At 48.7% G+C, this 27,678-nt stretch overlaps 1 protein-coding gene across 1 annotated transcript; it reads right to left on the bottom strand.

Annotated features, from left to right (window-relative positions):
- Positions 1 to 1,072: 1,072 nt before the first annotated feature.
- Positions 1,073 to 27,100, bottom strand: Mki67 (marker of proliferation Ki-67). The gene is made up of 15 exons (XM_078024269.1): positions 26,960 to 27,100; positions 26,648 to 26,809; positions 24,038 to 24,116; positions 23,819 to 23,934; positions 21,300 to 21,366; positions 19,461 to 19,506; positions 17,967 to 19,001; positions 16,638 to 16,813; positions 15,434 to 15,746; positions 15,221 to 15,339; positions 14,944 to 15,115; positions 12,694 to 12,849; positions 5,377 to 11,759; positions 4,069 to 4,500; positions 1,073 to 1,418 (listed from the first exon to the last, which is right to left on the bottom strand). Exons 2-15 carry the CDS (start codon positions 26,737 to 26,739, stop codon positions 1,353 to 1,355), a joined length of 9,252 nt encoding a protein of 3,083 aa, XP_077880395.1. The 5' UTR covers positions 26,740 to 26,809; positions 26,960 to 27,100; the 3' UTR covers positions 1,073 to 1,352.
- Between the last annotated feature and the right edge of the window lie 578 nt (positions 27,101 to 27,678).

Here is a 27,678-nt window from a genome sequence, read left to right as displayed (position 1 = left end):
ACTCCTCTGTGGCCGCACAACTGCCCCTGCCCTGTGGAGCTTTCCAGACGCCCTTCCCAGCCCCATTCTGCAGCCTCCTTTGAGAATAACCTATCACCATCACAGCTTCTCTTGGCAGCCAACGTAGAATTGACCACGAGGGGTCCAGCCAGCCGCTCCAGGCTCCTGCCTTCATTTAGCACCTGTAGAATGTGCACCTGGCTCCACACCAGACACAGGGTGACAAAAGTGGATGGGACAGGCACCACCCTTCATGGGCACATCCCACCGTGTGGCTCCATATCCAGTCTGCTGCCACCCTCACACCTGGCAAGGGCAGATAGGTGGTTGGACAGGGTGCAGACACCTATCTGGGGGACAGTGTGCTATTTTCTGATTTAGAAAACAGAAAGGGAACAGAATACAAGGTAGAAATAGGAAGATATATGCAAGTTGTCTACAGGTCTAAAATTGAGATATCTGGGCTTAAAACAAGATTCAGGAAACGTGTGCTCACAAGAAAGAGAGGGAATAATGTGTGAAGGAATTTCATGCTCCCTCCTAGATGGATTCTCCTCTAAGGGAGTTTGTATTACCTCTTGTGCCAGGTGATGTTAGGCAGGTGCACTCAGGAAAAAAGTCTGACATGGGAGCAGAACCCAGGAAGGATGTAGTTTGGAATGGAGTGGCACACAAGCTGATGGCCCCAAAATGCTGTGGCAGAGACTGTCTCAGACAAGAGCAACCCTGGGCAGACTCAGATTCAGTGGAAAAGCAAACCCCTGATCATTCCCTAACAGGACCCCATGACTCCAAAGACAGGATCGCCAACCACCCCCCATTGGCTCCATGACCCTAAAGGGCAAGGACACCAAACATGACCAACAGCCTAATTAATGTCGGCCCAGAATGCTCCCTATGGTAGACTCTTGTAAATTGCACTGGTCTAATCACTCGGGCATTGCTGATTCACTGATGACTGCTTAGTGCTGGGTTCCCAAGAAGTTCTTACCTTTCAAACTATATGCAGGACACAGACTCTCACATGACCAAAGAGGACACACTATGACACAAGCCACAAAGAAGCCAAAACTGACATCAGGATCAGGGCTTTATTCTGCAATATGGAGCAAACATGCTTTGTCCACCTGCTCCAGACATGAATCGTTACCACTCAGGAACTGGCCGGCAATGCCCCTTGTGGACCCCTTGCAGGGTTATAAAGACAAACCAGAGCCTGAAAATTCTTTCTTCTCTTAAACACACCCATATTATTATTTACACAATTCATTTTTATACTGGTATCAAAAATTATACTAAAAATTTAACACTAAACTAACTTTATTATATATTTTCCCTCTTAAATTTACTAGCTAAATATCTTCCCTGTGCCGGTGACTTCTGCTCCTTAGTTTCTTGGTGTCCACTGTGTCCTTAACCTGTATAAAGAAAATAAAACAGTTCTTAAGTACTTTAAAATAATGATTTTTGTAATGAACCCTGCTCTAAAAAATATGCAAATTATTATTAGAATTTGTGCAGGTCCTTAGTTCAAAAAAATTCATTTTGAGGTTAGAGATTTGTTTTCAGATAAATCACCTTAAAAGTAGTTTCTTTCCTAAACTTTTTATTATTAAACTTAAAATATCATTTAGAAAACATATATTCAACCTGGATTAAAAATCTGAATCTCCTAAACCAAAAGCAAACCACCCCAGGGGACAATCTCTGGACGGAGTGTGACCTGAGCGGTCCTGCAGGGAGTCTCCTCCAGAAGGGCGGGGAGATGGAGCAGATCAACTCTAAAGGCACAAAGATGACTACAGCTGCTCAGACAGAACCTCAGCCCTGCGGTCTGCATGCTGCTGAACACAGACCCCTCCCCAAACCCACCAGGAAGAGCAAGTGTGATGTAGACACTCCTGAGAAGCAGCACTACGACAAAATCACACAGTAGTGAAACAAGCCTAGAATTCAAGACACAAAGCTTGGTGTGAGTGAAAGAAAGATCTAGATGTACTCATTTGTCGAGTTCTAGAACCTGTAGTCACAAGGCAGGAAGCACTAAGGGCCCAGCACCATGATAGCAGAAGGTGGGTACATGGTGGTTGAGTCCCGCTCTACCAGCAAATAGGTAGGGATGGACCCCATCACGTGTCTTAGATGTCCACAGGCCACCTCACCCACTTGTAGCTGTTCCTTCAGGACTCTAGGGTGAAAGGGACACTAAACAAGACCCCAGGTGAATGCAGGTCAGAGTTTTGACCACTACTCCAGCTTACAACAAATGAAATTTCTGCCTCACCAGGTCACACAACCCTTCTCAGACCAGTGTGTTCACACATCCATGCTGAGCTGTGGCCACAGCCCTGGTCTCCAGAGTCCCCAACTGTCCCCTCCTGGTGGTCCTCCTCAGCCTCAACATTACTCACCACATGAGACCATCTTTGCTTCTCTCATCAATGCCACGACGTGTCCCCCCCACCCCACTCCCAGTCAACTTTCCACCAGCCCTTGGTTCCTGACTGTTTCCCTTAGGGGGGAAGGAACACAGAAAACGTGACCAAGCTGGGAACTTGTACCTGGAGAAACCTACTTCTTACAGAAGCAGTCTGGGCCTCTGGACAGCCAGAGCTGGAGCCCATGGTGGGCACCGGGTGAGAAACCCTGCAGAAGCCCATCGGTGAGTTGGGAGTCTTCATGGCCGCTGGTGGATGACAAGGAAGAGGCCAGAGTGTCCCTGACAGAACAGCCAGGCCTGGCTCTCCCTTGGGCCAGGCTGCTGTGGGGTTAGGATCATCCCAGGAAGAAGAGCGGTGGCTTTCACTCCTCAGCTCCACTCCAGAGCGTGTACGTGTTTGCAGCCCGACCTTTCGGGTAAAATTGGCGCCAAGGGCCACTGTTAAGCTCCTGGGGCTACTGAGGCCTGCAGGACCATGCCTTGCCACCATCAGGTGGCTTCTGCTTCCGGCCAGGGCCTGGCACAGCTTCTGACTTACATCCTCTTCCTGGACATTACTCTATCCTGAGCCTCTCCTCCTCCCTCTCTGGAACCTTCTATCAATACCCCCACTAGGGCTTCCTGCCACCACCAGAGGCAGGAGTCTTCCTACCCAGCTCACTGATGGTCTTGGGGCATCTGGGAGTCTGACTGTATCATGCTTGGTGGGATCAGCTCAAGCTTCCTGGCTTGTCCAAGGTGTGCCAGTCGGACACCTGCACCTGACATATCAAGGTGGCCACTGCTACCTTCTGTCACTGACTGATCTCAGGATAGGCCAGTGTTAGGTCCAGATTGTGTGTGCTGAGAGCAACTCTGAGGCCACTCACACACACACACACACACACACACACACACACACCCCTCCTGTCCACCCTGCCCTTTTTCGTGTCTATTCATTTTACTTTTGGGCAGAGGGTTGGGGGAAGGTCTCCCAGGCTGGCCTGGAGCTCTCAATCCTCCTGCCTCAGCCTCCACAGCAGCTGGGACCACAGGCCTCCAGCTCAATCAAGGATTCTCCAGAAGAACACTCATGAGTTTAATGATGCACTGTGGGTTATTCGAATTAGAAGTGGCTCCAGCAGGTAGGTCAGATACTGTCCTAACCCTCCTGGGAGGGTTTCATGGACTTCTTTTCCTGGGGAAGGGGAATGTCACACCCACTCCCCTGCATGGAACTTAACACAGTGCTAGTTGCCTTCTGGACCCCCCAGGCTTTGTTTATTCAGTGTTTCTAAACAAGGGTCCAGACAGGACCAGCTTTCCTCAGCAAGTTTTGCAGAACCCAGGATAGACTGAAGACATTCCATACCATCTTAGTGAGAGCTATGTCACAAGCAGTCAGACAGTGGGATGACCTGGTACATTCCCAGCCCATCCTGAATGAAGCCTTCCATGACCTGCATTCACTATTGGAAGTGGAATTCCCAAAGAAAATACAACTCAGGACAAAATGTGTGACCTAGATTAGTACTTCTAAAGTTTTAATGGTCAGCTGATAACATGACGTTATGTATGTGCTTCTCTTTGGCCTTTGCAACACTGCATGAACACACCCATTCTCTGCGTGTATGTATATAATTAGTTACCTTTAGGTTTTCTGCACATCTCTTGGCACCTCGAGTGACTCTCTGCTCAGATTCACTCTCCAGACTAGGCTGCATGCCTGGTTTTCTGGACCTCAGACACCTGAAGTCTGAATTTGCAGCTGCTCCTTTCTCTTCCTGGATCTTCATGGGGACTGCCACACTTCTCTCCGTCACTTCCTCCTCTGCTGTGTGAGACTGGGAAATCTGATTCCGAATTCCAGCTCTCAAGCACGCTCTCTTTCCCCTCACTTTGGCCCTGGACTCAGCTTTCTCGTCTCCATCACCTGGGCCCTGCAGCCCCACCTCCTGGGAGGGTTCCATGGGATTCTTCCCCTGTCTCTTTATTTTCATCTTTTCTGCTGATACAGTGATCTCTGGTCTTGGCTCTTCTCCTTCAGTTGTATTCTGGTGTCTGGTTCGCAGCAAAATTCCCTAAAGAAATGAAAAACCGTAAAACAAAATTTTGAAACTTAGTAAAACAAATCTTAAAATTTAACAGAAAATTTTTCAAAAGGAAATTGGCATAAAAAAATAAGTCATTTGCATATTTCTCATTTTCTAATTTCTTTTTTAAAAATATTTTTTAGTTGTCAATGGACATTTATTCTTTATTTATTTATATGCAGTGCTGAAAATCGAACCCAGTGGCTCACACATGCTAGGTAAGCTGAGCCACAACCCCCGCCCCTCAATTCCCAATTTCTAAGACACGAGTTATCTAGGATATTCAAGCTAATGCTCTGCAACTTTGTTCCTATAGAAATGATCCCTACTGATAAATTACAAATTAGAAATTCAGAATAAACTTCAATCACAATGCCTAATATAACGTGCCACATTTAAATGCTACTGCTTACATCACAGAGTTGGCAAGTGAACTGCTGTTTCTTAATGGTTACACTAAAGCACAGGGCAATTCAGCATTCCTGGGGGATGCTGCGTGGCAATCTTACAGTTCCTCTTCTCAAGGGTACATATGCAGTACAATATTCTCCTCATTGTTAAAGTACTGTCACACACTCTCCTTGAACCCTGCCCTGACCTTGCAGGTATTTTAAATATGGAATGGAATTATCCACCTGCTTTATCATCAATTTCTCAAACTGAATATGAAACACCATTCAGGTTAAGTCATCATTTTGATTGGTACTTTTCAAACTCAGAATTAGCCTGTTCCCTCCATGTATCCCCCTACAATAGTTACTGATGGTGTTTGGTAGACACCCCTGTGGTAGAGATATCTGCCCACTACTACACAAGAAGGAGCTGGCCCCAGACGACCCGGGGAGTACTTAACACTGCCATCACCTTATCCGCAGGCGCCGAGTCTTCCACTTTGAGTTTCCTCTTTCCAGCTTCCCTCCTGGAGTTGTGATCTTCCGCAGGTTCAATTCTGTTGACTAAAATTTTTAGATCCTTATTGATTATCAAGGGCTCAGGAGATCTGCCTCTCTCCCTGGGAGCGGCCCTCTTTTTCCCGTGGACTGCCTTGGCCTGCACAGTATCCTGCAGCCCAGTCTCTGAGCACGGCGCCCCGACTCCTGAGAGAAGTCCATCTGTTCCAGATTTACCCGTGGGCAGGGACATGTTGCTTCTGCTCTGTGGTGCTGTCGGGTGTCCTTTGCCCTCTTGGTCTTCCACTGGCTTTCCTTTAGGGGCCCTAAGGACTCTCGAGCTTGTAGGCAGAGGCTTGGCTCTTTCAGCTGTTCGCTCTGGAGTGCTCTTCCGACTGTGAGCATCATGTTGCGGTCCCTCAGTGGGACCTGGTGCTGGGATCGGTTCTTTGGAGCCAGCCAGGTCCTCCAGGGACTGGTCCTCAGGTGCCCCTCGCAGCCGCCTGATGCCAGTTGCTCTCGCTGCTGGGGCCCGGGCCTGCTGTGCAGACCCCTCAGAAGCTCTGCTGCCATGGTCCTCACCTCCTGGGGCCGTGCGCGTGTGCCTGGTGGCCCGTGATGTCCGCGCTGGCTTCCTCACTGCCGGGGGCTCCTCTTTCACCTCTGCTGTCCGGAGCCGTGTCCTGGGCCGTCCCTTTGTGCTTGCTGGTGTGTCCCCTGGTTCTGGCTGTGGAGATCTGCAGGGCGTTTCTGTGGTCTTCTCGTCCCTTGTGGGTTCCTCAGAGGGGCCTGGGGCTTGGATCAGTTCTTTGGAGCCAGCCAGGTCTTCCAGGGCCTGGGCCTGGCCCTCAGCTGCCCCTCGCAGCCGCCTGATGACAGTTGCTCTTGCTGCTGGGGCCCGGGCCTGCTGTGCAGACCCCTCAGAAGCTCTGCTGCCTTGGTCCTCACCTCCTGGGGCCGTGCGCGTGTGCCTGGTGGCCCGTGATGTCCGCGCTGGCTTCCTCACTGCCCGGGGCTCCTCTTTCACCTCTGCTGTCCGGAGCCGTGTCCTGGGCCGTCCCTTTGTGCTTGCTGGTGTGTGCCCTGGTTCTGACTGTGGAGATCTGCAGGGCGTTTCTGTGGTCTTCTCGTCCCTTGTGGGTTCCTCAGACGGGGCTGGGGCTTGGATCAGTTCTTTGGAGCCAGCCAGGTCTTCCAGGGCCTGGGCCTGGCCCTCAGCTGTCCCTCGCAGCCGCTTGATGCCAATTGCTCTTACTGCTGGGGTCCGGGCTTGCTGTGCAGACCCCTCAGAAGCTCTGTTGCCTTGGTCCTCAACTCCTGGGGCCGTGCGCGTGTGCCTGGTGGCCCGTGATGTCCGCGCTGGATTCCTCAGTGCCAGGGGCTCCTCTTTCACCTCTGCTGTCCGGAGCCGTGTCCTGGGGCGTCCCTTTGTGCTTGCTGGTGTGTGCCCTGGTTCTGGCTGTGGAGATCTACAGGGCGTTTCTGTGGTCTTCTCGTCCCTTGTGGGTTCCTCAGAGGGGCCTGGGGCTGGGATTGGATCTTTGGAGCCAGCCAGGTCCTCCGGGGGCTGGGCTTCTCCCTCAGCTGACCCTCGGCGCCTCTTGCTGCCCCTGGTACCTGCAGCAGGATCCAGTTTCCTCTTTACAGGTTCTTTGAGCACTGTGATATTTTTATTATCACCTTTGGGATCTGGGTGTGTGTGCACGAGTCCCCCTGAGGTCCCTGCTACCTCTCCCTGCACTGAGACCTCCTCTGTCACAGGTGCTTTCCTGAGCCCTGCCCGGGGCTCTCTCTTTGGGGGTGCTGGGGTTGCCACGGGCTCTGCTTCTGGGGATTCACAGGGTATTTTCGTGGTTTTTCCTTCACCTGCCAATCCCTCAGTGGGACCTGGTGCTGGGATCGGTTCTTTGGAGCCAGCCAGGTCCTCCAGGGGCTGGTCCTCAGGTGCCCCTCGCAGCCGCCTGATGCCAATTGCTCTCGCTGCTGGGGCCCGGGCCTGCTGTGCAGACCTCTCAGAAGCTCTGCTGCCTTGGTCCTCACCTCCTGGGGCCGTGCGCGTGTGCCTGGTGGCCCGTGATGTCTGCGCTGGCTTCCTCAGTGCCCGGGGCTCCTCTTTCACCTCTGCTGTCCGGAGCCGTGTCCTGGGCCGTCCCTTTGTGCTTGCTGGTGTGTCCCCTGGTTCTGGCTGTGGAGATCTGCAGGGCGTTTCTGTGGTCTTCTCGTCCCTTGTGGGTTCCTCAGAGGGGCCTGGAGCTGGGATTGGATCTTTGGAGCCAGCAAGGTCCTCCGGGGGCTGGGCTTCTCCCTCAGCTGACCCTCGGCGCCTCTTGCTGCCAGTTACTTTTTCTGTTGTGTCCAGTTTCCGCTTTACAGGTTTCTTGACCATTTTAACACCTTTATCATCACCTGTAGATTCTGCCTCGGTGTGTGCACCATCCCCTAAGATTTGCTTTGGTTTTATCACTGGTGAGAGCTCTTCCTTCTCCTCCACTTTCTGCAGACTTGTCCTTGGCCGTCTTTTGGAGGGTGTTGGAGTACGCCTGGGTTCTGGTTCTATAGATTTGCAAGGTGCATCTCTGGTTTCTCCAGGAGTCTTTGGATCCTTGTCCCACCTTGGTGTTTGGAAGAGCTCCTGGAAGCCAACCAGGTCCTCCAAGGGCGGGGCCTTTTCCTTAGGGGTGCGTCTTTGTCTTTTCAGTCCACTTAGGTTGTCAGTCAGGTCCAGTTTCTGCCTTGGAGTCCCAAGAGCACTGGCGCCTTTCTCCTCCTGCACGGGTCCCACGGGTGTGTGCATGGCTCTGCCTGGTGACTGTGAGAGCTCTTCCTGCTCCTCCAGTTTCCCCACACCTGCCTTAGACCTTCTCTTTGTGCTTGCTGTTGCTCTGACACCTTCTGACCCTGCAGATTTGCAAGGTGCATCTGTCTTTTCTCCAGGAGTCTTTGGATCCTTGTCCCACCCTGGTGTTTGGAAGAGCTCCTGGAAGCCAGCCAGGTCCTCCAGGGGCTGGGCCTTTTCCTTAGGGGTGCGTCGTTGTCTTTTCAGTCCACTTAGGTTGTCAGTCAGGTCCAGTTTCTGCCTTGGAGTTCCAAGAGCACTGGCGCCTTTCTCCTCCTGCATGGGTCCCGCGGGTGTGTGCATGGCTCTGCCTGGTGACTGTGACAGTTTGCTGAGTGCAGAGAGCTCTTCCTGCTCCTCCAGTTTCCCCACACCTGCCTTAGACCTTCTCTTTGTGCTTGCTGTTGCTCTGACACCTTCTGACCCTGCAGTTTTGCAAGGTGCATCTCTGGTTTTTCCAGGAGTCTTTGGGTCCTTGTCCCACCCTGGTGTTTGGAAGAGCTCCTGGAAGCCAGCCAGGTCCTCCAGGGGCTGGGCCTTTTCCTTAGGGGTGCGTCGTTGTCTTTTCAGTCCACTTAGGTTGTCAGTCAGGTCCAGTTTCTGCCTTGGAGTTCCAAGTGCTCTGACGCCTTTCTCCTCCTGCACGGGTCCTGTGGGTGTGTGCATGGCTCTGCCTGGTGACTGTGACAGTGTACTGAGTACTGAGAGCTCTTCCTTCTCCACTTTCTGCAGACTTGTCCTTGGCCGTCTCTTGGAGGGTGTTGGAGTACCCCTGGGTTCTGGTTCTATAGATTTGCAAGGTGCATCTCTGGTTTCTCCAGCAGTCTTCAGGTCCTCGCCACGGCCAGGTGTTTGGAAAAGTTCTTGGAAGCCAGCCAGGTCCTCCAGGGGCTGGGCCTTTTCCCTGGGTGTCCCTGGCTGCCGCCTGCTCCCTGTTACCTTTGCTGCTGGGCGCAGGGCTTTCTGTGCGGGTTCCTCCAAAGCTCTGATGGCTTTATCATCACCTCCCAGGCCTCTGGGTGTCTGCGTGACTTCCTGTGACATTTGTGTGAGCTCCCTCAGCACAAAGGTCTCCTCTTTCACCTCCACTTTCCCCACACTTGTCTTAGACCGTCTTCTTGTGCTTGCTGGTGCATTGACTAGTTCCAGTCCTGTAGATTTGCAAGGTGCATCTCTGGTTTCTCCAGGAGTCTTTGGATCCTTGTCCCACCCTGGTGTTTGGAAGAGCTCCTGGAAGCCAACCAGGTCCTCCAGGGGCGGGGCCTTTTCCTTAGGGGTGCGTCTTTGTCTTTTCAGTCCACTTAGGTTGTCAGTCAGGTCCAGTTTCTGCCTTGGAGTCCCAAGAGCACTGGCGCCTTTCTCCTCCTGCACGGGTCCCACGGGTGTGTGCATGGCTCTGCCTGGTGACTGTGAGAGCTCTTCCTGCTCCTCCAGTTTCCCCACACCTGCCTTAGACCTTCTCTTTGTGCTTGCTGTTGCTCTGACACCTTCTGACCCTGCAGATTTGCAAGGTGCATCTGTCTTTTCTCCAGGAGTCTTTGGGTCCTTGTCCCACCCTGGTGTTTGGAAGAGCTCCTGGAAGCCAGCCAGGTCCTCCAGGGGCTGGGCCTTTTCCTTAGGGGTGTGTCGTTGTCTTTTCAGTCCACTTAGGTTGTCAGTCAGGTCCAGTTTCTGCCTTGGAGTTCCAAGAGCACTGGCACCTTTCTCCTCCTGCATGGGTCCCGCGGGTGTGTGCATGGCTCTGCCTGGTGACTGTGACAGTTTGCTGAGTGCAGAGAGCTCTTCCTGCTCCTCCAGTTTCCCCACACCTGCCTTAGACCTTCTCTTTGTGCTTGCTGTTGCTCTGACACCTTCTGACCCTGCAGTTTTGCAAGGTGCATCTCTGGTTTTTCCAGGAGTCTTTGGGTCCTTGTCCCACCTTGGTGTTTGGAAGAGCTCCTGGAAGCCAGCCAGGTCCTCCAGGGGCCGGGCCTTTTCCTTAGGGGTGCGTCGTTGTCTTTTCAGTCCACTTAGGTTGTCAGTCAGGTCCAGTTTCTGCCTTGGAGTTCCAAGAGCACTGGCGCCTTTCTCCTCCTGCATGGGTCCCGCGGGTGTGTGCATGGCTCTGCCTGGTGACTGTGACAGTGTACTGAGTACTGAGAGCTCTTCCTTCTCCACTTTCTGCAGACTTGTCCTTGGCCGTCTCTTGGAGGGTGTTGGAGTACCCCTGGGTTCTGGTTCTATAGATTTGCAAGGTGCATCTCTGGTTTCTCCAGCAGTCTTCAGGTCCTCGCCACGGCCAGGTGTTTGGAAAAGTTCTTGGAAGCCAGCCAGGTCCTCCAGGGGCTGGGCCTTTTCCCTGGGTGTCCCTGGCTGCCGCCTGCTCCCTGTTACCTTTGCTGCTGGGCGCAGAGCCTGTTGTGCAGAGGCCTCCAGAGCTCTGCCTGCACTGCCACCCGCTCCTGACACTCTGCCTGTGTGCCTGGCTTCCCTGGGCGTGTCTCTGAGCCTCTCTGGTACAGGGCACTCTTGTTTCACATCTACTCTTCCTTGCAGCGTGTTGACTTGTGTTTTTGTGCTTGTTGAGGTTCCCATAGGTCCTGGTTCGGGCAATTTGACTAGCAATCTTGTTTTATCGACTGCCATAGACTCTTCGATGTGTTTTGGGGTTTGGAATAGTTCTTTGCAGCCAGCCAGGTCCTCTAGGGGTTGGGTCTTTTTAGGAGTTCGTGGCCTCCTCTTCACTCCAGTTCCATACACCACTGAGTCCTCCTTCTGCTCTGGAGTTCCCCTCGACACCCCAATGCTTTCCTCATCTCCTCCTGGCGCTGCGAGGGAGTGCGTGGCTTCCATTGGCAGGTGGGCGCGCTTCCTCAGCGCAGAGGCCTCCTCCTGCACATCCACCTTTCCCAGAGATCTCTTGCGCCGTCTCTTCCCACTGGCGGCGGGAGTTGCTGGACTGGGCAGAGGAGTTCCACAGGGCAGGTTAGTGGCTTCCTCCTCCTTGTTCACTGTTTCCTGGGTGCACCCTGGTGTTCCGGGCAGCTGCTGGCTACCTGACGGGTCTTCCCAGGGTTCTACGTTGAGTGTCTTCTCCGGGTCTGTGAGGCTGGCTGTGGGTTCACTCTTCAGGCGCCCAGTTCTTGATCTCCTTCCATCTGTCACCCTGCCACCCTTTCCTTCTGACTGGGCACTTTCCTCTCGGTCCCCCGCCTGTCCTCCCCGGGGCGTCTCCCTCAGGCGTCTTCCTGGGAGGGCCAGGGCAGCGTCTGCTCCTGCCTCGGTCTTGCTCTCCACCCGGGGCACCTCTGCATTTCTGAGCTCCACGGATCTTCTGAGCTTGTTGGCACTGGACACCGTCTTCAGAGGCTCTGGTGAAAACCCCGGAGTTCTCATCTCCAAAGGAGTCATTGTACTGATGTTCCTGGGAGCTTTCTCTGTGTTTCCATCTTTTCTAATACTCTGCCGTCTTAAGGATGGGCTTGCAAAACACGTCTCAGATGGTTCTGCTGTTTTCTGTGTACTGGAGAGCACACTTGATCCTATAATAAAAGTATATTAGCTCTTATATTTATTGTTTTAAATCAACTTAGTATTTTATTCTCAAGAAATATAGTGTCTGAACCAATAATCCAGCTTCCGCTCAACATTCTAGGAATGCGAGGCTGCTGATATGGACATAAATCTGTCTCATCAGTGAGCCATGTACCCTTAAGTGTAATGTCACTGGTGATAAAGTGGGGCCATCATTAAGTGGTAGTTAGGGTTTGTAGTGATTACTTGGGGAAAAGTGCCTTATGATGGGTCTTCTGAAGGCTGCCAGGCCAGGACCACAGACCTGAATATAGGCAATTATTTTTTTCAGATATGAGAAACAGCTATTTCTTGGCTTAAACCATTAATGAAGTTAATTAACAAGACTTCTACCCTGTACGCTTGGGGTCCATATTATGCAGGAAACGTCTACATTTCAACACCAGCAACATTCCGAAGGGCAGCAAGCTGCTCCCTCTGTAGCAGGGATGCAATGATTAGCACCAAAGGAAAGGGGAAGACGGACTGATGCCTCCTGTCTCATTCTCCTGGGGCTCCTCCCCCACACACAATGAAGAGGGATAATTAGTACACAAATCACTATCTTTCTCTTCTATAACCGCAATTATTCTGAATATGAGTAATTCATAAGTATGAGAGCAAGTACCCCTTTCTGCCTTATCATTCTCTTAGAATACATAAAGAAGCTCAAAGTGTGTGGGAACCTTTGAACTTATTAGCTGTTTCTATCCACGTGGTAAATGGACGCAGTGGTAGTTCACAGCCAACAGGAATCTCTGCTTGAACAGAGCAGAGAAGGCAGAAAGGGTATTTCATCAGGGGGCCTCTGCTGTGAAGTAACACTACAGCGTCTGAAAGTTTAGAAATGAAGCCATCTCTAAGTTCCCAACGCATGACGATCTAGGAGGAAAGCCAACCAACCCGAAATCTCCAAAGTGAGGGGCAGAGGTTTTCCTCCTGAGTTAGTTACTTGAGGCTTTTTTCCAAGTGATTTCTCTGAACTGGAAAGAGTGCTGGGAGATGTGGTTGTCCTTCGAGTCGTCTCCTTCACTGGGGTCTTGAACATTTCAGTGAGCCCTGGAAAATGAAAGCATTTTGAACGTATTTCTTATGTACAATTAGCTACCCCAGTTCTCATACAAAACAGACTAAATGATAGGAGGCAAACTCCTAAGTCCCAGGACTCCTGGGACTCAGGGTCTCATTAGCTATTAATAATGTGCTAATTTTTAAAAGAGGACAATGAGAAAACAGGTGGATACAGCTTCTCCTCTACCCCTTTCTGACAGGAAAGGAAATCAAATGAGGGAGTTGTCCTCTATGGTCTTCCAAACTAGTCCCCAAACAAAAGTGCCGGCAGGACAGAAACTGGCGGTGGGCACGCTCCCTCAGGGTCTCCCCCCAGGCATCCTGTCCCAAGGGCCTGCTGCTTCCCCAAGAGTTCTGGTTCCTCCCAAGATTTTGCGTACAAATAATATCTCCCCACCTTTTAGAAAGTGACGGGATGCTGCCCATTTTTAGTGTGGACAAGTCATGGTATGTATTTTTAAAAATCCAAATAGCATTGCATCCCATTTTAACACCAAAAAAGCACTAGTGACATCTCAGAAAAAGAAAGAATACAGTACCTCATGTGTAAGAGTGCACTCCTGTTCTCCTGTGCTGGAGCCAAGGAGAGGGAACCCGTATTCCTGGGCCAGTGCTCTCTGCAGGATCGTCTGGGAAGCCAGCTGAGGCTCCCAACTGACCCAGTCCTTCACAGAGGTCTCCTTCCTCTCAGCCCTCCAGGCCTTCCCCAAAGCACCCAGGGCCTAGGTCCAGCACTTACTGTTTCTAAGTGGACAGCAACACCCAGGGGTGAACCTGTAGGACTCCTACAAGGGTCTTGAAGGAAGAAGTGCTTGGGACAACCCAGTGTCCTAGGCAGAGTATTTAAGATCTCATTTTTATCTTAAAAGGGCCATCACGGGGTGGGGGTGGAGGGGGTCCTATTAAAATAAAAGCAGTGGGCAAATCTGACCCAGCTCTCCTATGCAAGTCTATGGGCATTCCACAGAGCAGCTCACCTTCACCAATACCGGCAAGACACCAAAACCCAGCTGAAAGTGAATAAAGATCAGTAGAGAAGGGGGAAGGGACCAGGAGAGGGAGGATAGGAGGGAAAGGACAAGTACTGGGGACTGAAATGGAGCGAACTTATGTTCCATGTTTTTATAATTATGCCAAATCAAATCCTAGTGTTATGCATAACTAAAAAACAAAAAATTTTCAAATTATAGGTTGATATATAAAAAGAAGTACTTTTGAGCTGTTTTTAACATTTTGTAAAATGTGCATCAGTGTCCTATACATATTCACAATTTACAAGTATACATATATACATTCACCTACTGTTTTTGTTTTGCTCTTCTTTTTAAAGATAAATGAACTGATCCAAGTATTACTCTTATTAATGTACTTTGCATACTGAGCAGTAAAATGACTTTCAATTCCCAACATGCCATGAAATAAAAATAAGGTTGCAAAATCCAGTCAATTCAAAACTCAGCTCCCTCCTGAGCTGCACAGTGGAAACCACTCATATACCATGTGATATGGAACCTAAAATCTGCTTCCTCGCCATAGCTGTAATCTCTAAGCAAGTCAGCTCATCACACCTTCACTAAGAATGTGAACAGTGTGCAAGCATTTGCTCAATTAATGGTCTAAAGACCCTCCTGGTAGGTTCTCCTAGAGCCTTTCTTTCAAGATACAGTTAAGTTTCAAAGAAAGAAAGCTTTGCTTGAAGAAGCAAAGCACTGCTCAAAAACACCTGTTCCAGCTCCGCCAGGAGCAGCCACAACAACTGCACAGCAAAGGGCACTAAGAAAAGGTGGCCTTCCCCGCCCAAAGCATTTTCAGTTCCCTGCTCCGATGCTGCCGTCCAGGAAAAAGCATGCCAAGCAGCTGCCATGTTCAGAGGTGCTTTCTGGAGGACACATGATCCCAATGTGCAGACATGGCCTTGTACTCCCAACCAGCTTCCCGTCATTGAAGTCTCTGACCCTGGCCAGCTGCCTCAGTTATTGCTCTATGATGGCACGCACAGCAGATGAGCAAAGGTGGCAAACAGCATCAGAGTCACAGTCAGGACGTCAAGAGTTATGATCACAGGAACTCTGGCTGCTTTACCTGAAAGGTCTTCATTATAGTCCATTTTCTGACTGAAGACCAAGTTGTTCAGCATCCTGTAGGGCCGAGCAGGTGCGGTCACTTTTTCAATCTGAGCCTTCCCTATTATTATGGTACAAGGAGAGTTTGCATGGCCCGTGCTAAACTGATGGTGAACGGGGCCTGTGGGCTTCTGTGGAAAGAGGTGAGGGGGACAAAACAGCAGAGCATGAGCACACACTTCAGGCGACCTGAGCAGCAGGCAGGTGTGCACAAGCCACCCACAGGAATCTCCTACCTTGGGAGTGTTGGGTCTTCTCTGTCTTCTGTTCACCTGCCTCTGGGGGCCATGCTTCACAACTTTTGTTTGTGTTTGCTTTGCACCGAGTTTAACTACATCTGCCCACGATTTTGCAACTGTCAGAGAAAAGATGGTGAAACTTAAACAAAAACTGGGACTAATTAATGAGAAAAAATGACCTTAAAACATATTCTCCAACCCAACACTAACCAATGAGGTTGGCCTCAGAAGCACCGCTTCTCCTTTTGGAACAAATCATCTGCAAAATGCCATGTTGGCTTCGGCTAATAGAAGTCCTCTTTGAAGACAGTTGGCCACTCTTCCTCCCAGCTTTCTTAGGAGTGTCTTGAGGGGACTTGTTGCCACCAGAGGCAGCCGAGGCCTTGCCCGATCTGCGTCTTTGTTCACCTGGCCCTGCTGCAGTTATTCTGGGACTAGCAGCTGGGAACCCTGTAGACACACTCTGTGCTTTCACTTCCCAGCAGACTCCTGAAGACTCTGTTCCTAGTGACGCAGGCTGTTCCTGATGGGAAGAAATGGTCAAGAGAAACTTTCCCCAAAACATAACATCTCTGTCAGGCCTGCCAAAATGTTTTCAATGAAGAATTTAAGCTGTTAAAATCTCAAAGCACCCAATGTTTAAAGCACTGTCTTACAAGGTTACGGCAGAGCTGAGTTTGTCCCATTCACTTAGGGAAAGAAAATGGAGACAAAGCAGAAATCCAGTCGGACTTGAGGCATTCCCAGTGGAAAGATGGAGGGACAGCCTGCTGAGTGAGATGACCCAGCTCCGAGCTCAGTCGACTGGCCACTGCGAGCCAGGGTAAAACAGGAAGGAGAGAGTGTGCCTTCCCACTTCTTCTTGTTACTAAGAGAAAGTAAAGCCGGACAGTCCCGGCTACAGTGAGCCACAGAGTCCCACTCCCCAGGGGCTGAAGACAGGGAGGGAAGCAGAGCACCAGGGACAAAAATGCCTACAAAGCTGACTGTGCAAAAGAGACGGATTTACTAAAGATTTTCCTCCTTCCCAGTCAAATGCCCTGACTTTACCTTCAACCCTGAAGAAGATGAAATGATCCTGTGGCTATGAGTCAATGAACAGAATCTTTTTAACTGGACATCTGTAGTGTGACCCAGGTGGGTCTGTGGCACAGGTGTATATAGGCACAGGTGTCAGGGGTCTTGAGCTCCAAAAGTAAAAGTGTCACACACGCCCGACCCACTGAGCCACCTTACAGCCAGCTGGGAGCTGATGTCTACCTTCCCAGACCAAATAAGACAAGTGACTGAGTGCCGTAAAAGCTTATTGACTAGAAGACTGCAGATCTGACTGGCCACTCTGCTTAGAGCAGCGTCTGGGCAGGAGGTGTGTCCCTGTGAGCATGCAGAGAAGGCCACCGCCTGTCCAGCCTACCTTGATGATCTTCTTCAGGACAGCTGGACTGTGAGCTGCAAGAGACTTCCTCTTGGCTGGTGTCTCCCCTTTCTTGAGAGGGGTATTAGGAGGTAAGTTTTCATCAAATAATTCAGGTCTTAGCCGACCACCAAAAGACACGCGTCTTCTCTTCAAGGACAGGTCCTCACTCTTGTCTAAGGACAGCAGATGTGAAAAGGGCCATGAGTAAACCTCACAGGAGGCATGACTATTTCAAACTATTATTAAAATCTAACCAACTGGAACCTGACACCTGGGTTCTTCTAAACCGTGGTGAAGCCAAAGCTACCCTGGGACTCCCTAAAATACCTCGGGAGGAGCAACTGAGACAGCAAGTGTCTAGTGCACAGTACAGAGCTTTTCTCTAACCCTGAAGAGGGTGACCAGTCTGTAGCAGCAGCTGGCACTGGGGCAGAGGGATGATGGAGACAAACACTAACAGTGGCCAGAGAGAACTTTCTAAGACACACATGCTTGGGCCTGACCCACACCTACAAATAGTGAGCAGAATGTGAGCCATAAAAACTTATCTGGGGGGTTCATGTGACCCAGCCCCCCGCCCAACCTCCTGAACCACCCATCAGCACAAATCTCTGACCAAGGGAGGAGCCCCTGTAGGAGGCTTAGTGGACAGACACAGTATATTTTAGACACTCCCCACCCACAGTGGTCCAGCTGCAGCGAGTAGGAAGAAGCCAGAGCTCCACTCCTGGTATGAAAGACGCTCACTCTGGGACTTTGGGTTGTTAGCTTCCCCACTTGCAATAGGAATATAAGAACACTTCGTGGATGTTCCTCCCTGTGTCAGTGGCTACAAAGCCCAACACCTAGTCCAGTGTTTATAACACAGTGCTTGGAAGAGACTCTGAGAACAAAGCATTAATCTCTGAGAGCTACTACTATGTTCAGTGATTCTCACGGGGTTTCCAGGGGTTTATTCCAACCTAATGCATAGGATTCAGTAAGTTGTAGTTCAGAACTGAACCCTAAATCAAAAGCAATTATAAATATTCCCCTTCCTATTTTGTGATAGAAGGAAAGAGAACCACATGCTTTTGGGTTACCTATCTCGGGTGGCCTGTGCATACTTCCCTAACTAGTGCACCTTTCCATTGTTGCTTGCTACAATAATCCAGGTCTTTAGACTCATCTATACCTGAAATAGAAACATGCCTCGTCATTGCACCCTCGGGCTTAAGTAGATTCCTCATCACAAAGCTCATATTTATTGACAGTCTCATTAGTATCTATATATACAGTAGATATTAAACTTTGGGGGAAAGTAGATTTATCATTAAACAAACTTACTAATGGAATCACCAAAGTTGCTGATATCAACTGAACTAAGACCAGGTAACCCAGAACAAATCTGTCCAGCCGCTGTGCCCAATTTCTCAGGCTTATTGAAGGAATCCTTTTGCATCTTCTTTTCAACTTGAGTGAGATACTGAGTTAAAAAAGGCTGGCTCTGGATTTCTGTGGGCAGCACTTCCATATTTGTAGGAACACTCCTCCTGCTTCTAGAAGAAAGATTTTCTGGCTTTTTGTTGGGGTTGGCAGTGCCTTCAGCTTTGACTGGTGCTTGATTTCTAATTAAAAGCTTCCCAGGAGTACCTGTCACATCAACTGCCTTGACACCGGCACTTTCACTCAGAGTCACACGCAGGTCTTCATTCTTATGTTCCTGAGCAAAACTTGGCGGCTGTGGACACGGCACAGGGGCCTTCTCTCTAGTCATCTTAGAGAGAGGAGTGCTGGAACCCACAAGCCTCTTAGAGGCCTCCACGGGCTCCAAGTCACTTCCCTTCTCAGTCTGGCTGGTCTCTGGTTCTGGGAAAGGGTCTTCCTTCATGGGTGTGCTTCTCCCAGATCTCCGTCTTGGTTGACATGACAGCACCAGCTGGGGCGCCCTCTGCAAACCACCAGTGCTTTCTCTCTCTGCTGGGCCACCACTGTGTGCTCCTGATTTCCTCTGGCATTGTACATTTTGTCCTGGTGGGTTTGCATCCAACTCCTCCTTCATCGACTGATAAAGCTTCTTAAAGGGGGATTCACTTCTCTTGCTGTTGTCCACACACTGCGCAGAGGCAACAGACCTTGGTGTTCCATGACCGCTCACTAACATTACTCTGGGCTTTGCCTTAGAGTCCCCAGAAGAGGTATCCCCTGCATTTCTGCCATCCTGCCCCTGATGTTCTGAGGACCGAGCGCTAGGTGGGTCTGGGCCAGCACCATCCAAGGCAGAACTGTCTCCTGTGATCTCCTTGGCACACTCCACAGGCTTTCCCCAAGCATTTCTTTCCATGATCTTTGAATGGGCTTTGGAATCTTGCTCTTTCCCATCTTGACAATAAATTTTGAAATAAGAAACAGAAAATCAAGATTTTCTCAATGATTAAAACTTGTAGAATTTAGTATCATAATTGCCTTATAATCTTGCTTTTCCCTTAGTCTATAAATTATTTACTGCCTAAACTCTGTAAGTCTTAAGATATTAATATTTTGATTCAAATAACTAAAAAAATCACATTAGCCTCCAATCAGGATGAAGTGACAATAATCTATTGAATGACTCAGAATTAAACTGACAACTGAAAATTCAATTTATGTGAACTTGGACTCTACCCTAAACTCAGTAACCCATCAATTACTAGGGAAACGGTGACAGCTCTGCCCAGGCTTGACAGGTCACATGGCACACCTCCTAGAGTCTCACACTTGTGCCCCCACTAGCCCTCCCCTTGCCACTGTGCAGTGGTCTGGCCCTGAGGATCCCAGAAGTGAACCCAACCAAGTACAAACCAGGGTCAGCTGAAGAGCCGGCTCTCGAGGCACGCCGCGCTGGTCTCTGTGCATTGGGAAAGCAAGAACAATGATTTCAGTGCCTTCCTAAATGTTGGTGGTCATCACAATGAAAATATTCTTTTTTACTAATTATCTTCTTTGCAAAGCTGCTCCTTTGACATTTAGAGACTTTGAGAAGCTAGTGGTCAAGATCCAGACACATCTTAGCTGGCTTCTAAATAAGAGCAAGTGATAGAATAAAAAAACAAACCCCAGGCATAAAATGACTTAACTTAAACCTCAGAAAGATTCTATAACTTCAAGTGATGGCCCCGTATCATATGAGAGAGGAATCAAGCTAAAATCGAGCATCGTCTACACCTATTCACCCACCCCAAGCAGAACTATTGACCACAAGCTTCAGCAGAAATGGGTCCAGGATCTGTGGGTGAACCATGGCCACAAGCATGTGCAGTGCTGTCACCTGAGAGCCCAGGTGAAGGCACAGTGGAAGCAGCTCAGCCAGGGGCACTGCAGCCTCAGCCTGCATATTAGACTCCCACACACCCTGGCAGCCCAACAGGAAAGAAATAACAAATGACATGTATACAAGCCGCAGAAGCCTGATACTCCAGAGGAAAAGAGTATCACCTAGAATACTAAGAAAATTTCCAAATGCTATTACCAAAGGCAAAGAGTCTAACCGCTTCACTGAGTCCCTTCAAGTTTGATATTTAACACCTTCTAAAACTATCTATGAAAGATGAGTTTTATTTTATTTCCAATCCAAAATGGTCCAGAATCTTATGACTAAACAACAAAAATGAACTACTAATAAAATTTAAAATATGTATGATATATATAATCCCATTTTTTTTGCAATTTTATTGATAGCCAAAAAATCCCTGTCAAATTACTATAATTTTCTCAACATATGCAACTTTAATATTTATTTTAATCACAGGTGACAAGTGATACAGACTGCCAAGAAGTCCAGTCCATAGTTCCATAACTACTTGGCTAACTTCTTTACACCCAATAACAAGTTGGGTAATGGCTGGTGTGTGTGATAACCCCCCAAAATAGTTTGCAGCACAGGAGTGGATGAGCTCCCGACTCAATGAGCAGCCCCCATCACCAGGCTGTGGCAGAGGTCTTGAGCTTAAGTGCCTGTTGCTAACTTCCAAACCAACAACTCCCACCTGGCCCCACATAAAGCTGCTCTTGAGCAGCTTCCCAAAGAGCAGAAAAGACAAATTCTCAGGACACATCCTAGAGCTGCTGCGCCCCACAAAGTCTCCAAGCACTAAGTCTCCAAGCATGTGACCAGAATTGTGCTTAATACGCTGAGCCCCTGGTGTACTCATTGTGCACTGACAGTCTCAGATAGCCAGGGCTTCTCACATGGCCTATCCCTGGGACTGGCTTCACATCACAACAGGAAGCATCTTGGTTCTCACGAATTTTACATGATTACTTTAGACACACAGATGGATGAGAATAATGAGAGGAAGACAAAAGCTACTATGAGGCAGTGCAGATCCCAAGGTTACGTCCTTGTGTCAGGGCTGCTCCAACCACAGGCTTCCAGGAAGAGCACGGCATACTAGAGGAGACGTTCTGGCCAAAAGCATAAGACAATGCAGTACCCTCATTCTGAATCACAAAGAAACAGTTTTAGATTATTTCACTGTGTCTAAGGTTCAACTTGTTTTCGTATCTTATTTTTCTGCTATAGCCAGAAAGCCATCCTCGCTGATTTAAAGTAAAAAAAAATCATTTGTCAAAATGCCTCTAAATGATTTCCTATCATCAAAGAAGAATCAGAGCCCAAATCCAAATGGTCCTTCCCATCACCTGTTCACGAGTCCTCCCAGGACTTTCAGTTGACTTGCTGCCATTCTGTCGACTTTCATCTTCATACCTACAGCACAGGGAAGGATGGCAGAGTTAGTCTGGGATTCACACCCTCTAGCTGAAGCCTCCATATTGGGTCAGGTACAAGAAAAAACTTCAGGCTCTGTTCAGAACATTACCTTCTACACTGAAATGAACTTAGAGCTGGAAAAGTGTTTTCCACTAGAAACTTGAATCAATTTTCTCAGGTTTCTTCTGGAACACTGTTGTCAGAGGTGGGAACCCAGATTAACTCCCACTGACTGGCCTGGGAATGGCTAGACAATCTCTCTGAGCACCTCTGTGTGAATGCCCACTGACTAGGAGCAGGACCGGCTTCCTCTCCCCCGACCCCTGGAAGCCAGTGAACAGCATGAAGCACACCTCCAGCAACCCAGAGGTAACTGGCTCTTCACTCACCATGGAGTGACACACTTCAGGTGAACATAAAGCTGTGACTTCAGGGAACTTCAGGGCTGTTTCAGAACACCATGATCATCTACTCCCACTTACTCTGTGCCTAGGATCTTAGTGGGGCTCCATAATTGTTGTGACTGATCTGAGATCAAATCCATGGAAGCAATCCATTATTCTACAGGATTTTTGAAAGAGCCTGATTTGAATTTTGATCCTACCCAGACTGAAAGTCTTTAGGTATCTGGAATGGTTTCTTATGGTATCAGAGGGCTGAATCAAACCCTTTTCCCTAAGGCCTGTTTTCTATTCTTCGTTAGAGATCTCTAATCATCTCAACTGATCTCCATTTAACGGTATTTTCTTTGGGGAAAATAGTGCTGGTCTCCATTCCAGATCAAATACTTCCTACCTAGAAGTCTACATTCAATAAGAATGTCCTTTAAGATTGCACATAGAGACAAAGGACATTTTATCATGATACAAAGTTCAATCCATCCAGAAGATATTCCAATTAAAACAAGTCACTTGACAGTAGGTTCAAAGAGGCCACACGAATGATGGAAAGTTAAGATTAAAGGGGTGGAAAAAACTACACTGTGTAAGCACTAATCAGAAAGAAATTAATTTATCTACAATTATTATCCAAAAGAAATATCGGTAAAAGGTAGAGGACGTTTATAAGTGACAGAGTTCTGTGCCAGAGCTCTGAGGACAGCCATATGTATTGTTCAGGGTCAGCTCCAGGGGGACTTTTGTTTGCCATTATATGCCATTTGGAGGCTTCCAAACATGGTGAAAACCAAAAAGGCTAAAAAATGGAAATAATGAATCCTCAGAAGGTGATTTCAACATCTTAGAGTAATTAATAAATAGGGTAATAATTCAATATAGAGGATTTGAATCTAATCTATCAATTTAGATAGAACACGGCATTCAGTAGCTATATAATACACTGTTTTCAAATACACAGACTTAGTGAGAAATTAACCATATCTGATCATAAAGCCTCAACATATTTCAAAAAGAGAATTACCTCTCCTCCACACTCCTGGAATGAGCTGTTTGTATTTACACTTGAATCTTCTGTTATGATGCATGCTGTGCACATTTTCAAATCAAATATTTATGCAATGAGAGGGAACAATAGAGACACCCAACATGCTAGAGGGCCTCACAGAGCAGCAGCCAGACACACAACGCTGTATTCCTTCACTGTTAGGGAGCATCTAGAAGACAGACATCTCTAGTGCCTGGAGATCATGCTCAAGCAGCAAAACTCCAAAGACAGATGTGTTCTAGCACCATGGTGACTTTCTTGGAAAAAGAAGTAGTGACCAGAGAGAGCACAGAAGAACTTCTGGAAATCTCCTAAGACATGGGTGGTGTATTAAGTCTGCTGGGACCGCCATAATGAGTCACCATAAGGGTGTCTTCAACAGAACTTTGCTGCTCTCAGCCATGGAGGCTGGAAGGCCAAGACCAAGGGTTCTAGAGGCTGGCTTCCTCTGCCCTTCCTCGGCTCCTACTGGCTGCCCTCCTGCTTTGACCTCTTCACACACTTGCCCTCTGGTGTCTACATCCTAGGCCCACCCAAGGGCCTCAGTGTAACTTCTCTTTAAAGCCCTCTCTCACTCACTCTAAGGTACTCAGGGTTAGGAATTCAAAATACAGGTGCCGAGGGAGCACAGTTCAGTCCATCCAGGTAGTAACCAATCGCAAGAGCGTTCATCTTGCTTTGTAGCTATCTATGAATGCATTCTGCTTAAAATAAAAAGCAACTAAAAAAGCACAGTTTCATAACATTCACAAGAAAATAACAGCCTCCTTTAAGATGAGTTTACCTATCTTCCACCTAATTGCGTGCTCTCGAATGCTGGAATTCCATCTTATCTGGGTCCAGTGTCACTCCTAGAGACCTATGCTTCTAGATTATCAAGACTGCAAGTGAAGCCTGAAGCCCTTCCACGTCACCACCATCAGGAGGAATCACAGCCGAATAGCAGCACTGTCCACGGTTAATCAGAGCAGGCCATTTGTTGTTAGCTGAACTAATTTCTACCTACCTGAAAGAACGGTCAATAATAGTTATTATATCTCCATGCTTTAGCGGTACGGGTTCTTGAATAGCAGACCCATTTACTTGTGCTGGATTAGTGGAACTGAAGTTACACAATATTGCCTACAAGTGTAAAAAAAAAGGGGGGGAAAATATGTAATTAATGACTAGATAAAAAAGCAAATTAAAGTTTCAAAAATCAACTTCCAAAAACCCACTCACTTACCTTCTGTTCCTTGATTTCAATTTTGCAATGTTGTTTTGACACTACAGGAAGCTGGATACGAATGTCACATTCGGTACCCCTTAATATAAAAGAGTTAAGGTTTTTTTTTGGTTGTTGTAACTCCTTAAAAATTCATCCCAAATTGTCAAAACAAAACAGAATTGGACTAATATGCTTGATCTATAAATGTAATGACCAGGAATAACCAAAAAAAAAAACATAAAACAATGCAGTGCAAATGGTCTTCATATTTTGCAAAGTTTTTACAAATGTTGCATAAAAAGCTATTTGAAATCTTTAAAACTTAGAGTACTTAATTTTTTTGGTGGGGGGTGGGGGGGTACCAGGGGAACTTCACCACTGAGCCACATCTCCAGCTCTATTTTGTAATTTATTTAGAGACAGGGTCTCACAGAGTTGCTTAGTGCCTAGCTTTTGCTGAGACTGGCTGTGAACTCACCATCCTCCTGCCTCAGCCTCCCAAGCCACTGGGATTAGAGGCATGTGCCACCAAGCCCAGTAGAGTATTTAATTAGAACTGAAAAATACTACAATACAAATTTAATTACCCTTTACAAAAATAGCTATGCTTATAAGACTTTAATGCTTTGTGTTTTTAAGTAGTTTATGTATGATTAAAGATTTAACCAACCCCAAAGTTCAGTATTTCCTGCTAGCAACCCCCTGTGCTTCAGCATCTTCATATACAGAAAGGTTACTTTAGTGTCCAGGTCAGTGTTGTTCAAACAATGCACGTGTCACCCTGTGCCTGGCACATAGTCATGTCAAGTGTGAGCTCTTCACTGCTGTTTTAAAACTACACCTTACTAACAGATAGATTCAAAAGTCTCCTAACATCAAAAATCCTGATAGGCCAGCAACAAAAAACAATATCTAGAATCAACTGTCTGTGCACAGAAAGCTGACATGGTGGCAAAGCACAGAAGAAAACCCTAAATGCCCAGTGCTGGGGAGCCTCTGGTACTGCACTCTCTCTGGGGTTTTAGGAGTGGACAGACTTTTATTTCCTGTAGGGGCTCCACATGAACCTCCAGGCTCAGCACAGCTGCATCTATCACAGCACTTATGTACTGCTCTAAAATAATAAAAACCTGCAAAATCTATGCTGCAGTACTATTTATAATAACCAAAATGAATGCCATTCAAGACTGGACTTTTTTTTTTTCTTTTGAAGAGAAAGGAAATTAGGCAAAGTGACAGCTTCTTTAAAATCAAATAGAGAATTTGAATTTTAGGTACCAGAACATTGCAGCAAAGAAGAACTTTTTCATTAGAACTGGGTTTTGTTGGCAGAACCCATTAGTGCTTCTTTTTTTTAGATGTTGATGGACCTTTATTTTATTCATTTATTTACATGCTGTGCTGAGAATCGATTCCAGTGCCTTACACATGCTAGGCAAGCTCTCTACCACTGAGCCCCAGCCCCAGCCCCAACCCCAACCCTAGTGTTTCTTAATGTCAACACTGCTGTTGACATTTTGGGCCAGAGAAGCCTTCAAGGTTGGGCTGTCTTGTGCATTGCTGAGTGTTTCCTCGTAACCCTGCCCTCTGCCACACACCTCTCCAGAAGTGACATGGAAAAATGTCCCCAGACCTTGCCCAATGGCCCCTGAAAGGTAAAATGGTGTTGTTTCTCAAGAACCACTATTATTCACTGATTTTAAATCCAAATCTCCAGCATATCTTTCTACTAGACATGTACCCATGGTATAGATAGATCACCTCTCATGTGCCAGACTCCACACCTTGACCTAGGTGCATAACTATTAAGAAGACAGCCCTTGCCCTTGGAGCCCAGACTTCCAGGAGAAACAAACCAAAAACACTAATCATCGATGTGATAATGCTAGGAAAAACATGTGCTCATTAAAGGCTGGCTTCCAGTAACAATTTAAACAGATACTTGAAAGACAGAAAGGAATCACTCAAGCACAAGAGTAGGGGGAATAATGCAGCCATCAAGTTCAAACTTTTAAAAATACCAACACAAGTAAGAGGTTGGAATGCCTCAGGAAGATGGTGAGAGATGAAGGAATCCAGAGGATGGGGTGATGCCAGAATGCAGGACAGGGACCAGACAGTGGGAGATGACCTTATCACACACCTAGAGGACACCTTAGAGGGTGAGGGGGTGCCATTAGTAACTGTGTGCACCGTTCCGGGACCAGGGATATTACTGCACCCAAAGAGAGAGCCAACCGCTGAGGGGTTTCAGAGCATAGCAGCAGGTGTGGGGGAGGCTTTCCTTCCGGTTTTTATTTTTCGAAACAGAGCAGCAGCCCAGTGAATGCTGAGGTCCGGAGCAGCCAGGTCGTGTCTACTGGGGAGGGACGGTGTCTTTTAAAAAGACAGTCGGGTTTAAGAATCATCTACACCTCTCTGCACTGCAAAATATTTATCAAACCAACTGCAAAATGTTTGATCAAAAACGCGCATAACGCATGTCAATCACACAGCACATGTACCAAGGATGTAGTCAACCTTTCCCTAGCAGATCAGCACGGTCGAGCAGCTGCCACGTCCGGGAAGCACAGCGACCCTGCGCGCGGGAGCCGCGAGCCCTCCACCCGTCCAGGCCGGCGCGCTCACCTTCCGAACAAGCAGCTACTGAGGCTCAGCGGGAAGTGGGCTCCGTCCGCCCCGCTCCTCTTGATGGTCACCAGGCGCCCCGCGGGCCGCATTCTACCCTATCTGTACGCCGGGTCGAAGGACCCAGGATTCCGACTGCACCTGCGAAGCTCGCCGCGCTCCCTGCAGAAGAGGTGGGTGCTACCGGCCGCGGCTCAGAGTGGCCTACAGCGTGGCGGCGACACCCAGGGCCCAACCCCGAGGTCCGCGGCCAAGACTTCGGCCCCGGCCGCCGCGGCTCCGGCCCCAGCCACCCGAGCCCGGCCTGCTCACCTAGCGCCGTCTGCGCCGCCCGCAGTGCGCGGCAGGGGAGCGGGACGCGAACGGTGTCCACGCGCCCCCGCGCCGCCCCACTGCCGCCCGCCGCCGCCCGCCGCGCCCGGTGTCCTGGCTACTCCGCGCCAGGGCCCGACGCGCCGCCAATTCAAACCAAAACGGCGGTTCAAATTGTGGCGCTAAAGGCCACGATTGGGCGAGGAGGCGCGGCGCGGAGCCAATGGAAAGGGCGAGGGCAGCGTGGGCGGGGCCGAGGGCGGAAAAGCCGGGCTCCTCTCCCGCACGCTGGCAGGGCAGGTAAAATGGCCCAGCCAGGCAGCACCCTGCACCCCAAGTGCGGAAATGGGACTTGACCCCGTCGCCGAGAGAACCCCCTCCTGCCTTCTTTTAATTTAAGGGCCAAACACAAGCGTCGCCATGTGTCACTCGTTGCTGGAAGACTTAAATTTTTAAAAAATTAAAAACCTGTCTCCCTGGTTTCTCCATCTCACCAAACACAATCAGTCATCTTGAGGAGTTTCCTGTGCCTTTTCCAGTTGTACGCGTTTCACTGTCTTTTAAAAACGCGGGAGCTACGTGATGCACAGCATTCCATGGTGCGGGTTCTCTGCTAAGTGCAGAGGGTACTTCTAATTGCACAATATCCTCCCTGTTTATCTTCTGTTCGGTGGCAACTGACTATTCAGTTTCAAGAACCCAAGATTTATTTTAATCAT

This window comes from Ictidomys tridecemlineatus, chromosome 1 (genome assembly GCF_052094955.1).
Source record: "Ictidomys tridecemlineatus isolate mIctTri1 chromosome 1, mIctTri1.hap1, whole genome shotgun sequence".
NCBI lineage: Eukaryota > Metazoa > Chordata > Mammalia > Rodentia > Sciuridae > Ictidomys > Ictidomys tridecemlineatus.
Note: the sequence above shows the minus strand (reverse complement) of the source record. Positions and strands in the feature narration are given on the sequence as shown.